Genomic DNA, 14,070 nt, shown 5'->3' on the forward strand with positions numbered 1-14,070 from the left:
AAAATACCAGGCCCTGGCTGCAACCGCCCCGGCTGAAAACTATGAATGAGGAGATGCTGCGAGCGGAGCTTCAGTGACTAGCGGTGACATCACTGAAGCTGCGCTCCCTCACAGCCTGAACTGCGGTAAACTCTGGACTGTGGGAAAATGATTTTAAATTAAAAGGAGACATCCAGTTGAGTTTTTTGTACTTACAAAATGAAATGTGTTTAGGACTTACTGCAAATTTGCATTATTTTCTTTCTGGCTGCATTTCATATGGTCTAACCTAAATCCTTTAGATAATGCATGCAAAGTACAAAGATGACATCTTGTGATTACTAAGATGTAACAATGTTGTAGATTGAATTTACTAATTTAATGTTTTTTTCTGTTTGATGTTATTAAATGTCTTTCTCAAACTTTCTAAGGACAGTGGGTAATAAGGTGAGGGCTGATACTCTTTTCTATATATTTGGATCAGTAATACCATTTCCTCATCATCACGGTTTTAATTAGAATAGTTTTGAAACATGATTTGTCTAATTTCCTTCAGAATAGATTTTATTTTATTTTTTTATATATTTATGCAGTGGGGGAAATAAGTATTTGATACTTTCCTGATTTTGTAAGTTTGCCCACTGACAAAGACATGAACAGTCTATAATTTTAATTTAACATTGAGAGATAGAATATCAAAAATAAAATTCAGAAAATCACATTGTATAAATTATATAAATTTATTTGCATTTTGCAGTGAGAAATAAGTATTTGATCCCTCTGGCAAACAAGACTTAATACTTGGTGGCAAAACCTTTGTTGGCAAGCACAGCAGTCAGACTTTTTTTGTAGTTGATTATGAAGTTTGCGCACATGTCAGGAGGAATTTTGGTCCACTCTTTGCAGATCATCTCTAAATCATTAAGATTTTGAGGCTGTTGCTTGGCAACTCAGAGCTTCAATTCAATAAGTTTTCTATGGGATTAAGGTCTGGAGACTGGCTAGGCCACTCCATGACCTTAATGTGCTTTTTTTGAGCCACCCCTTTGTTGCCTTGGCTGTATGTTTTTAGGTCATTGTCTTGCTGGAAGACCCAGCCACAACCCGTTTTTAATGTCCTGGCGGAGGGAAGGAGGTGGTCACTCAGGATTTTACTGTACATGGTGTTAGGGCTAGCGAAACGCACCGAGTATAGGAAGGAAACAACAAGGTGCGTTCGCAGCCCGGGGTCCACCGTGCGGAGATATCTGCTGCAAAGTAATTGGCAGCACTATATGGCGGTATAAGCAAACTCTGTTAACTTCACAGAACCGCAAAGATAGGAAAAAGCTGTGCCCTGTTAACCTCACAGAGGATCACAGCTACCTAACTGAGCAAAGCAAAGAGTGTTTATGCAGACAGCATAGCACACAAACAACTCCTCACCGGAGGTGCCGGTATTCTAGCGGCTTATTTCAGCCAGGCCCTGAATCCAAGCATACAAACTCCTCACCGGAGGTGCCGGTATTCTAAGGGCTTATTTCAGCCAACCGTGACCACATGCAGACATGACCACCAAGTAGCAAAGCTCATAACATAGGTTGATACTAGCGCATGGCCGTGCGGCCATGTGAACCTTATATAGCTTCAGCAGACAAGGACCTTCCTAGTGGTCCAATTGGAGCTGCTACAGGACCTGAGCATGTGACTCCCAACCTCCAATGAGAGGTCCTCCCGTGGGCATGCTCAGTGTGTACAAAGCAGGACTTAGTCCCAGAAAAGCCTGCTTGCCGCTGACCAGTGCTGACTACAAAAGCAGAGCCTGGAAAGGCAGCAGTAACCCTTTGCACAGTATCAGGCTGAGCGAGATGCTGGGACCAACGTCTCCGCTGAGCAGGCTCCACTGCAGCTGATGCAGAATGGGAGACCGCAGCAGACATGGCTCGAGATTCCACCTGTGCAGCGGCGGGAACGCGACCCCTAACACATGACTCCATCCATTCTCACATTGATGTGGTGAAGTAGTCCTGTGCCCTTAGCAGAGAAACACCCCAAAACATAATGTTTCCACTTCCATGCTTGACAGTGGGGACGGTGTTCTTTGGGTCATAGGCAGCATTTCTCTTCCTCCAAACACAGCGAGTTGAGTTAATGCCAAAGACCTCAATTTCTGTCTTATCTGACCACAGCACCTTCTCCCAATCACTCACAGAATCATCCAGGTGTTCATTGGCAAACGTGAGATGGGCCTGCACATGTACCATCTTGAGCAGGGGGACTTTGCAGGCACTGCAGGATTTTAAACCTTTACAACGTAATGTGTTACCAATGGTTTTCTTGATGACTGTGGTTCCAGCTGCCTTGATATCATTAACAAGTTTCCCCCATGTAGTTTTAGGCTGATCTCTCACCTTCCTCATGATCAAGGATACCCCACGAGGTGAGATTTTGCATGGTGCCCCAGATCGATGTCGATTGACAGTCATTTGTATTTCTTCCATTTTCTTACTATTTCACCAACAGTTGTCTCCGTCTCACCCAGTGTCTTACTTATGGTTTTGTAGCCCATTCCAGCTTCATGCAGGTCTATGATCTTGTCCATGACAACCTCTTTGTTCTTGCCCAGGTTGTAGAGGTTAGAGTCTGTCTGATTACCTGAGTCTGTGGACAGGAGTCTTTTATAAAGGTGACTATGTAAGACAGCTGTCTTTAATGCAAGTAACAAGTTGATTAGGAGTGTCTAACTGGTCTGTAGGAGCCAGAACTCTTAATGGTTTGTAGGGGATCAAATACTTATTTCTCAATGCAAAATACAAATAAATTTATATAATTTATACAATGTGATTTTCTGGATTTTATTTTTGATATTCTTTCTCTCAATATTAAAATTAACCTACTTTTAAAATTATAGACTGTTCATGCCTTTGTCAGTGGGCAAACTTACAAAATCAGCAAGGGATCAAATATTTATTTCCCCCACTGTAGTTTACCTTTGTTTTGTGTTGTTTGCATTGTATGTTTCAGTGCTTGTTAGTCATGTACTATCATGTATGTTTTTACTGTTTTTGTTCTAAAAATGATCAAAGTGTGTAAATATGAAGAATATTTACAGTTCAAATGCAAAAAGATAAAAAGCATGTAAGTTGCTTGTATTATATCTATGGCCAATACATCATGCCTTTAGACCACTCTGTGCATGTTCTTTAAATGTTGTTAACTTATTCATATTTTTTTTATGTCAAGCAGACATCTCAGCCAAGCCCTGGTGGTAAGTCTTCATGCAGCAGCGAGCAGTCCCCCATCAGCAACTATACCAACAGTGGGATCGAGCTTACTGTGAACAATGGAGGCAGCATAGGAGACCTCAGCACCCTGGACGATACCCCAATCATGGACTCTACCATTTCCACAGCAACCACAGGACTTGGTTTACAAGGCAGGAGGATCATGACAGGAACCAAATGGATGGAACAAGTCAAAGTAGAAAGAATAAAGCAGATTAATGGAGTGCTTCCAAGACTGAACCCAGTTCCACCTTCAAGAACACCATCTCTACCACCAATCACTGGAAATGGTAAAGTATTATTTTTTTTTCACTTATTAATAACCAAATGGATGAAGGGCGCCCTGGAGTAATATGCGCCACATTCGTTAAGATCTGTACATCTCTCGATGAATTTCATGTATCTTTCAGCTGCTTTGTGACACTGCAAAAAATTTACTCCCAAGACATTTGTGGTGAAAATGATGATGATTTTGTTGGCCATGCTCAGCCATGGCCCGACCTAGTAAAGCACCACCCACTTTAGAAGAAGTTGGTGGGACTGGCGTAAGAATGCTAAAAGTCTCAACATTTTATAACAGTTTATGCCAGAATAAATTGAGACAAGAACTTGGGAGTCAATTTAAGGTGCAAATTAGAGTTCTTTCTTAGAAAATGCAATTCACATCAAAGTATTACATAGAATCATAGAATGTTAGAGTTGGAAGGGACCTCAAGCATCATCCTGTCCAACCCCCTGCTCAATGTAGGATTCAATAAACCATCTCAGAAAGATGTCTGTCCAGCCTCTGTTTGAAGACTTCCTTTGAAGGAGAACTCACCACCTCTCGTGGGACCCTGTTCCACTCAATGATCACCCTCACTGTCAAAAAGTTTTTTCTAATATCTAATCTGTAACTCCTCCCTTTCAGTTTCTTTCCATTGGTTCTCGGGTTTCCATGTGCAAATTAGAATAAGGATGATCCCTCTACATACTGTGTCCCCTTCAGATATTTGTAGACCGCTATTAAGTCTTAGCCTTCTTTTTTGCAAGCTAAACATTCCCAGGTCCTTTTACCGTTCCTTGTAGGACATACTTTGCAGTCCGCTTACCATACTGGTAGCTCTTCTCTGAACTTGCTCCAGTTTTTCAATGTATTTTTTAAAATGTGGTGCCCAGAACTGGACACATTATTCCAGATGAGGCCTGACCAAGGAGGAGTAGAGGGGAAAATAACAAACAATTGCAAACTTATTATTTTTCTGTGAGTCTCCCAAGTCTTGAGCCCATGACCTTAACATTACTGAGAGGTGCTATAAGCTGCTTAACCACAAGCTCTAGATTTCTGTCAAGTCTCTGACCTTCATCAGATTCATGGATTGCAGAGAAATTTGGTGAAAATATCATTAGAGAAAAGCAGAGTGTGTAAAGCGGAGAATCCACTGTGAGGATAGCGCCAGTGTAATGTGTCAGTGTGGGTCCATTCTCGCAGTGTGTCTCTGCTTCACACAGAGCATTTTTCTCTAAAAATATTTTCACAATATTCACCAAGTTCCTATGCATTTTGTGTATCTGATGAAGGTGAGATACTTGACTGAAACTTAACATTTTGATGTGAATTGTGGTTATTAATAAAGACCTCTAGTTTTCATCTTAAATTGAGTGCCACGTTCTTTGCAGAATTCTGCATAATAAGGGTTAGGACCCTACTTGAATACCATCCTTTGAGAAGTGCCATTCTACTTGAGAATTCTGGAAAATATGTTTGATGAATTGGGCCCAAAAACTCAATGCTTACTTATTTGTATTCCTTGCAATGCTCTATACTGTGTTCACGTTCCTTTAAAAAGCAAAAAAAACAAGGTGAAACTTATCATGTACCTTCATTGCTTCTAGGTTTACAGTTGGGCTGCAACATAAATTTGGGAGGATCCGTGGCTGCACTTCCAAACAGAAATGAACTTTCTAGCACGGACATCACAGTATTGAATATTTTGAACAACAGGAGGGACAGCAATACGAGCACAATTAGTTCTGCATACTTAAGTAGTCGAAGGTCTTCTGGAATCTCACCGTGCTTTTCTAGCCGAAGATCCAGTGAAGCTTCCCAGGCAGAAGGAAGACTACAGAATATAAGTGTTGCAGATTCCTATGATCCCATATCAACTGATGCCTCAAGGAGATCTAGTGAATCCAGCCAGTGTGATGGGTTACCAAGCCTCCTCAGTCTCACTCCCGCACAGCAATATAGGTTAAAAGCAAAATACGCTGCTGCTACAGGTGGTCCTCCACCAACACCACTGCCAAACATGGACATGATAAGTCTGAAGACTAGAATGGCATTACTAGGAGATACTAGAGATAGTAGAATATCTCCTCTTTCTTCATCAAATGTTCCTAGAAGGTGTAGTGATGGTGGGGTAGGCACTTTTGGAAGAAGACATTTTATTTCCAATGAGCTACAGGGGAATGCTATGCGCAGGGCAAGTGACCCCATTAAAATGGTTTCTGCTAATTTGTCTACTGGTAGAGTTCAGCGTTTCAACAGCCTAAACAGCATCAGCACTCACGATGTGGCTCCGCCTATGGAAAGGCGCAATTTAGCCCTGCAAAACTATACCCGCAGTGTGTATTCTCCATGTCCTCCCAGCATAAGTGAAAATGTTGCCTTGGAGGCCATGATCATGGAAGCAGAAGGGAATTTGGATGATGAAGATTTCTTACCAGATGATATGGTTCAATATCTTAACTTGCGAAACCAAAGCCTGTATGAAAATTCACAAAATAATGAGTTGGACAAGCCGCAAAACAGTGCTGCAAGAAATAACTATGACCAATCTCAAATTAATAATAACTCGTATAATCAAACCTTCCAAAATGTTGAGCAGACAGACCAAGTAATTAATAAGAATGACCTTCCTATACAATGGAATGAAGTTACCTCAGGTAGTGCCGAGCACTCCCCTTCCAGAGTTAGGTATGGACATCGCCTAAATGCACAACCGAATAGAGCTTTTGGAACGTACAATAATATGATGGTCCAGCAGCAAATCATGTCAAAAAGTGGCCAATCACAGCAAAGAGGATACCAAGGTATGCCGATCAATCCTCAAGCATTACAGCAAAACCTTAACCTGTACAATAGTTCACTGTCTGTAAAAGATCAACAGTATCCAGTAACAGGCAGTTCCTATAATCCAGCCATTCGGGGGCAGAAATTTACAGGCAACAATCAAAGTATGACTGTTCAACAGAATATTATACCATCAATGCACTGCACCGAGCAGTCACCTAATGCGGCTGACATTGTCCAGAATCAGAACCTCCTAAACCAGGAATATCTACAGCAATTTGCAACTGAACATATGATTCATGGCATGTATTTCCTAGAAGTGAATCGGCCTAATCCGGCACCTGGAGGTCAAAACAATCACAGTATGGAAGGTACACAGACCTTCCTGCCAACCTCACAGCCCAGCGTTAATCAACAGGTCCGAAATTACCAGTCATGTGCAAACAACCAACAAATTTATAAAGCAAATGTCATTAAATTAGAAATGCAGCCACAGCAACATTGTTCCAATCTGCAGAATTATTCAGGTCAGTTCTATGACCAGACTTTGGGATACATTCAACAGCGGGTCAAATCAGGCTCTCACACAGAAGCCAACTGTCTCCTAGAAGATAGCTGTAATACCAATGCATCTGAGCTTCTTTCACCAGGAGCTAATCAAGTGACCAGCACAGTAAATAATATTGAAGCCAGTAGCCTAGAAGGGGTCCAAATTGATTTCGATGCCATTATAGATGATGGGGATCATGCCAGCCTAATTTCAGGAGCTCTTAGCCCTAGCATCATCCAAAATCTGTCACGGAATTCGTCACGTCTTACCACACCTCGAGCGTCTCTTACATTTCCAACCATGCCAGTGAGCACCAGTAACATGGCAATTGGGGACATGAGTTCTTTGCTAACATCACTTGCAGAAGAAAGCAAGTTTCTTGCTGTTATGCAATAGACTGTAGACTAGAACAAACTTATATCAACAAAAAAGAGCAACTCATTTTATATGTATGTAGTTATTTTAGCAATTTTATCCCAAATAAATGGGATGCATTCCAAGTATGTTCCATTTATGGAATAAAGACTCAAACCCTAAAGTATTGTAGGGAGAAATAGTCTTCCACTTCAAGTTTGGATCAGTATTGCCAACACAAAACCTTGTTTGTTTTTTTTGTTTGTTTTTTACTTTTTTAATTATTTTTCTCCAAATGGGTCTATGTACACTTTTTCCTTAGTGTACGACAACATAAAGTAATGTCTGCATGTATGACATGTGAAAAAAGACTTAATTATGTTGAATTGTTCTGTTTAGTAAATTAGAAAAATTGGTATTGTGTAAAGTATATTGTGTTTGGAAAATCACAACCTAGTTGCTGTCAAGCTCATCCTTATCAATGGTGACTATATTGCCCGCATATTGCATACTGTATGTCCTCACCTACTTACTAAAGTTAAATCTTCTCATTCTACACTGCTCCTATGAAAGTCAACTCTTGTGTGAGTATTTTCGGAGGTTGCATGGAAAACGTATATATGGACAACACATCCCAGACGCTTTTTGTAATATGTTGATTTCTGTTTATTTTGTATGACATGTATTTTTTAACTGATATTTTAACCCAGAAATTAACCATTTTCAATAGTTAGAGAAGGACGTTCCTTTATGTTAATCAGTATGTCTTGTCATGCCAGTTTTTAATTGGGTTATAGTTATGATTTTTTTGTCATACTTGATACAGGGCACACTCCTTTACCAATATGAACCTGATATTTGTGCTTACGCCTTGAATCGTGAAGAAGCAATCTTTTTGTAGAAAGGGAAGTATCCACTTTTAATTAGTAGAATTGTTGTTACGTACATAAATATTGTATTCTTGCATATGGTGGAACGGTACTTGACTTCAAGTAGCACTGTTGACTTTATTTCCCAAAGAGACTTGGTTTGCGTTTTATTAGTGCTTTTTAAAAGGTACTACATTTCCTTTCACGTTATTTTATATTATTTTGTATTTTGCCTATAGCATATTATGTTGTCCGTAACATATCAGCATTTTAGTACATTCTTGAAATGTATGTGCCTTAAGTTTGTTTTTTGCTATTGCTATTTTTCTTTTTTTTTTATGGGGACCAAGAACATTGCCAAACTTGTCATCCTACTACAGTTTTCAGTCAATAGCATGCCAGTCTTTTCATATTCAAATCTTTTTCTTTTCATGACTGCTTATTGAGACTTTATAGAATGGCCTTTGTACGGTGCATCCTGAAAATAATGTATGATAGAAATAAGTACTTTTTATTTGTCACCTTTTCCTTTTTTTTTTACAAATGTTTTTGTATTGAAATGTGTACTCTTTTTTTTTCCTTATTTTCTTCTTTTTTTTACTGTGTAAATATATGAAAAAATGCTTTAGAGATAGGAGTATGAATTTATAGGCCCGCTAGCCATAGTTCAATACAGACATTCAACATCTCTGGATCCAATAGTCTCAAGCCTTGGACCAGTTGGATGGATCTGTAGCACTATGTACACAATAAATGTACTTTTTGCTGTCAGAACCACTTAGCTTTTTTGTAACAAAAATAAAAAATGAAGCAAAAAAAAATTCTTACATTAATAAAAAGAACTTTGTAATTATCCATGATTTTCACTGTCTCTTTTCTAATGCTATACACATAATATACATGTGGATGTGGTTAAGAGTATTTGTTAAACATAACAAGCACTAGAACCTACAAAACTAAGTTCTCTTACATTTAGGTTTAAAGGGAATCTGTCACCCCATTTTAGGCCTATAAGCTAAGGCCACTGCCATCAGGGGCTTATCTACAGCATTATAGATGCCGATGTAACCTGAAAGATATGAAAAACAAGTTAGATTATACTCACCCAGGGGCGGTCCCGTTGTGGTCCGGTGCCTCCCATCTTCATTCGATGATGTCCTCTTCTTTGCTTCCTGTTGCGGCTCCTGCGCAGGCTTACTTTGTCTGCCCTGTTGAGGGCCTGGCGCCTGCGCACTGCAGTACTTTGTTCTGCTCTCAACAGGGCAGACAAAGTATGCCTGCGTAGGAGCCACGACAGGAAGCAAAGAAGAGGACATCATCGAATGAAGATGGGAGGCGCTGGACCCTGACCGTGACGCCCATCGGATCTGACTGCATCGGGACCGCACCTGGGTAAGTATAATCTAACTTGTTTTTTCTTATCTTTCAGGTTACATCGGGGGCTTATCTACAGCATTATAGAATGCTGTACATAAGCCCCTGATGGTGGTGGCCTTAGCTTATATGCCTAAAATGGGGCTTTAAATGATCCTCAACTGATTACCAGAATCTTACTTTCTTACCAGTCAAATCATATTACCTTAGAAAAAGTTTGAAAGAAAGTCTTATAAGTCTTATTGTCTCTTCACTTAGCTGTCTCTCAATGGCTAGGAAATCCATAAATATCCTAGTATTCAAATACCAGACCAACAATACATGACACCCATCCAACGTATTCCTCATGTCACAAGTGGGTCACGTCCTCCTGGAATATCTGGAGTTAGAAGATCACTATGTATTGTGAATTGCAGATCTTCCATTTAGCCTTTGTGTTTGTGCTGAAGAGGTTAACGACCCTTTTTATGCTGGTTAGAAACTTGCAGCTGTTCCTGACTTAGTCATTTCATCTCACTATAAAATCTTGCCAGACCTTCTCTTCCTTGTCAGTGAAAGTATTACTTCCTTTTATTCACTAGCATATCTGTCCCAGTTCCCCTGGGGAAGGGGGTAGGGAACAGCTTAAGATTCGATTAACAGGACATAACATTAAGGCTGGTGGCCCAAACCTCCTCACCTTCAGAGGTACCTTTGATAGCAGGGATAGATGGGGACGATTCAGGGCTCCTTTCCCGAATCACATACAGTCACAGCGTGACACCTCATCTGTATATGGCTTCTACTTGGTTTATTGGATTCGGTTAAGGTTTCTGTCATTTACTATGGCAACAATAGTCCAGCATGCAAGAAAATCCATTGTAACGTCTGTAGCCAGAGGGAAAAAAACACTTAGCCTAATAAATCACACAAAATCTATTTGGATTTGTAAGTAACTAAGCTATCAAAACTATTATAATAATATTCTCCACAACCCCAGGAAACCAGCCAAGATGGCCAAAATGTACATTAATGATTGCAAGGTTGTTGTCTCTTTAAATCCTTCTTCTTAACACTTCACATTATTTACCCTAAGGGTCTGTTAACACCCATTTTTTAATATCAAAATCTTTGTAAAAATCTGCATGCGTTACATTGGGATTTGTCACATATTTTGATTCAGAGTTGCTAGGGAATTTTAATTCTTGACCAAAATACGTGAAATCTGGAGTAAAAACATCAACATATATTTGCATGCTGTGGATTTAAAATCTACGTCAATTTCCGTGGCAGATTTTTTTTTGCATTGTGTGGAATAGGTTTGGTAAATTCAGTTTATGAAGCCTCATCAATCCAAACCTTTTTTGACAATAGGAATATGCTAGCTCATCAGGAATTGCTTGGCATTTCGTATTAATAAATGACAGTGGTTAAACCAGTTAACAGTACACAAAGTAATGAACTTGCTGAGCCACAACTGATACGGAAAAAAGGCAAACAATATGGACATCCATATCTATATGTAAGCAGCATACAAATGTCCAACTGGTCTAATGATTAATTATGAGTAGAGATACATGATCTTGTGGCACATGGTTTTATGGTATGTTGTCATACAAAGGTCAGAGAGATGTTATAAGAATAAAGCTCCAGTCTGGCTACGTGGAATATCTAAGACCTCAAAGCTCACTATGGGTACCTTCTTTCAGCATGCCAAAAGGTCAGTTCCAAAATATAAATATATAATTATGTGTCCTCTGCTGAGTCTTAGAGCTAACATAGAGGGGAGACTATCTGGTGAATCTTGTGTAGTTTTCAGGGGACATAATACTATCTATGCAATAATTTGTATCCTGCTGTTTACTGGCAATCCAGGATTTGTGGGTAAATATATCCGTACAAGGTTTATCTAATTTTTCCACTAATATCAACATGGGTTTACTAGGGACCGTTCCTGTCAGACTAATCTGATCAATTTCTATGAAGAGGTGAGTTCCGGACTGGACCAAGGGAACCCAGTGGACGTAGTGTATATGGACTTTTCAAAAGCTTTTGATACGGTGCCACACAAAAGGTTGATACATAAAATGAGAATAATGGGGATAGGGGAAAATATGTGTAAGTAGGTTAAGAGCTGGCTCAGGGATAGGAAACAAAGGGTGGTTATTAATGGAGCACACTCAGACTGGGTCGCGGCTTGCAGTGGGGTACCACAGGGGTCAGTATTGGGCCCTCTTCTTTTTACATATTTATTAATGATCGTGTAGGGGGCATACAGAGCAGAATTTCAATATTTGCAGGTGACACTAAACTCTGCAGGGTACTCAATACAGAGGAGGACAATTTTATATTACAGGATGATTTATGTAAACTAGAAGCTTGGGCTGATAAATGGCAAATGAGCTTTAATGGGGATAAATGTAAGGTCATGCACTTGGGTAGAATGTTATGAACTGGTGGTTTAGGAGCAACATGGGACGTGCTCTGGAGGAGGTGGTACCTGTACTGACCGCAGTTCCTGAGCTTAACACAACACTAGAAGTAGCCGTGGGATGTTCCTGTCACTCCCTAGACACCTCGTCACAGCCGGAGGACTAACTACCCCTAAAGATAGAAACAGGAAAGGTATCTTGCCTCAGAGAAAATTCCCAAAGGACAGACAGCCCCCCACAAATATTGACTGTGAGTGGAGAGGGAAATGACATACACAGAATGAAACCAGGATGTAGCAAAGGAGGCCAATCTAGCTAGACAGATAGTACAGGACAGAATACTGTGCGGTCAATATTAAAAACTAGAAAAATCCACCACAGAGTTTGCAAAAATCTCCACACCTGACTAAAGGTGCGGAGGGTAAATCTGCTTTCCAGAGCTTCCAGCTTAACTGAAAAAACATACTGACAAGCTGGACTAGAAAAAACAGAATGTGCTGAACGATTAAGTCCACAACAAGTGAACTGCAAAAGAACAAAGCAAGGACTTATCTTTGGTGAACTGGACAGAATATCAGGGAAATCCAAGAGAGATGTAAATCCAACCAGGAACCATTGACAACTGGCACAGGCTGAAGGACAAAGCCAGGATAAATAGCCGAGCCAGAATAGACGATCAGTGGAAGCAGCTGCTGAATGCTAAATCCAAGAAGCAGCAGTTCCACTTAAATCCACCGGAGGGAGCCCAAGAGCAGAACTCACAAAAGTGCCACCTACAACCACTGGAGGGAGCCAAAGAGCGGAATTCACAACAGTACCCCCCCCTTGAGGAGGGGTCACCGAACCCTCACCAGAGCCCCCAGGCCGATCAGGACGAGCCAAGTGAAAGGCACGAACCAAATCGGCGGCATGGACATCGGAGGCAACAACCCAAGAATTATCCTCCTGGCCATAACCCTTCCACTTGACAAGATACTGAAGCCTCCGCCTCGAAAAACGAAAATCCAAAATTTTCTCCACATATTCCAACTCCCCCTCAACCAACACCGGGGCAGGAGGATCAACCGAGGGAGCAACGGGCACCACATATCTCCGCAACAAGGATCTATGGAAAACATTATGGATGGCAAAAGAGGCTGGAAGGGCCAAACGAAAAGACACCGGATTGATAATCTCAGAAATCTTATAAGGACCAATAAACCGAGGCTTGAACTTAGGGGAAGAAACCTTCATAGGAACATGACGAGAAGATAACCAGACTAAATCCCCCACCCGAAGCCGGGGACCAACACACCGACGGCGGTTAGCAAAACGTTGAGCCTTTTCCTGAGACAACGTCAAATTGTCTACCACATGAGTCCAAATCTGCTATAACCTGTCCACCACAGAATCCACACCAGGACAATCAGAAGGCTCAACCTGCCCCGAAGAAAAACGAGGATGAAAACCAAAATTACGAAAGAAAGGCGATACCAAAGTAGCCGAACTAGCCCGATTATTAAGGGCAAACTCGGCCAACGGCAAGAAAGCCACCCAATCATCCTGATCAGCAGACACAAAGCATCTCAAATAGGTTTCCAAGGTCTGATTAGTTCGCTCAGTTTGGCCATTAGTCTGAGGATGGAACGCCGAAGAAAAAGACAAATCAATGCCCATCCTAGCACAAAAGGCCCGCCAAAACCTAGAAACAAACTGGGAACCTCTGTCAGACACAATATTCTCCGGAATGCCATGCAAACAAACCACATGCTGAAAAAACAATGGAACCAAATCAGAGGATGAAGGCAATTTAGGCAAAGGTACCAAATGGACCATTTTAGAGAACCGGTCACCAACCACCCAGATAACAGACATCTTCTGGGAAACAGGAAGATCCAAAATAAAATCCATGGAAATATGCGTCCAGGGCCTCTCAGGGACCGGCAAAGGCAAAAGCAACCCACTAGCGCGGGAACAGCAAGGCTTGGCCCGGGCACAAGTCCCACAGGACTGCACAAAAGAACGCACATCCTGTGACAAGGAAGGCCACCAAAAGGACCTAGCAACCAAATCTCTGGTACCAAAAATCCCAGGATGACCAGCCAACACTGAATAATGAACCTCAGAAATTACCTTACTAGTCCATCTATCAGGAACAAACAGCTTCCCCACAGGACAGCGGTCAGGTTTATCAGCCTGAAATTCCTGAAGCACCCGCTGCAAATCAGGGGAGATGGCA

At 41.0% G+C, this 14,070-nt stretch overlaps 1 protein-coding gene and 1 long non-coding RNA gene across 6 annotated transcripts in view; both read left to right on the plus strand.

The window, feature by feature from the left end:
- Window positions 1-8,914, plus strand: part of GLI3 (GLI family zinc finger 3) — a 338,369-nt gene extending 329,455 nt beyond the window's left edge. For 3 of the 5 annotated variants that reach the window (XM_077269180.1, XM_077269182.1, XM_077269184.1), the window contains 2 exons: window positions 3,202-3,532; window positions 5,118-8,914. In XM_077269180.1, coding sequence (XP_077125295.1) covers window positions 3,202-3,532; window positions 5,118-7,240 — 2,454 coding nt within the window. In that variant the 3' untranslated portion in view covers window positions 7,241-8,914. The remainder of the gene's footprint in view (window positions 1-3,201; window positions 3,533-5,117) is intronic. The other 2 variants (XM_077269181.1, XM_077269183.1) reach the window with 1 other exon arrangement.
- Window positions 8,915-11,048: 2,134 nt separating this feature from the next.
- The window catches only part of LOC143783527 (uncharacterized), a 137,655-nt gene continuing 134,633 nt past the window's right edge, over window positions 11,049-14,070 (plus strand). The window contains exon 1 of the long non-coding RNA XR_013217234.1: window positions 11,049-11,140. This is a non-coding gene — a long non-coding RNA (uncharacterized LOC143783527). The remainder of the gene's footprint in view (window positions 11,141-14,070) is intronic.

Source organism: Ranitomeya variabilis, chromosome 6 (genome assembly GCF_051348905.1).
Source record: "Ranitomeya variabilis isolate aRanVar5 chromosome 6, aRanVar5.hap1, whole genome shotgun sequence".
In the NCBI taxonomy this organism is placed as follows: domain Eukaryota; kingdom Metazoa; phylum Chordata; class Amphibia; order Anura; family Dendrobatidae; genus Ranitomeya; species Ranitomeya variabilis.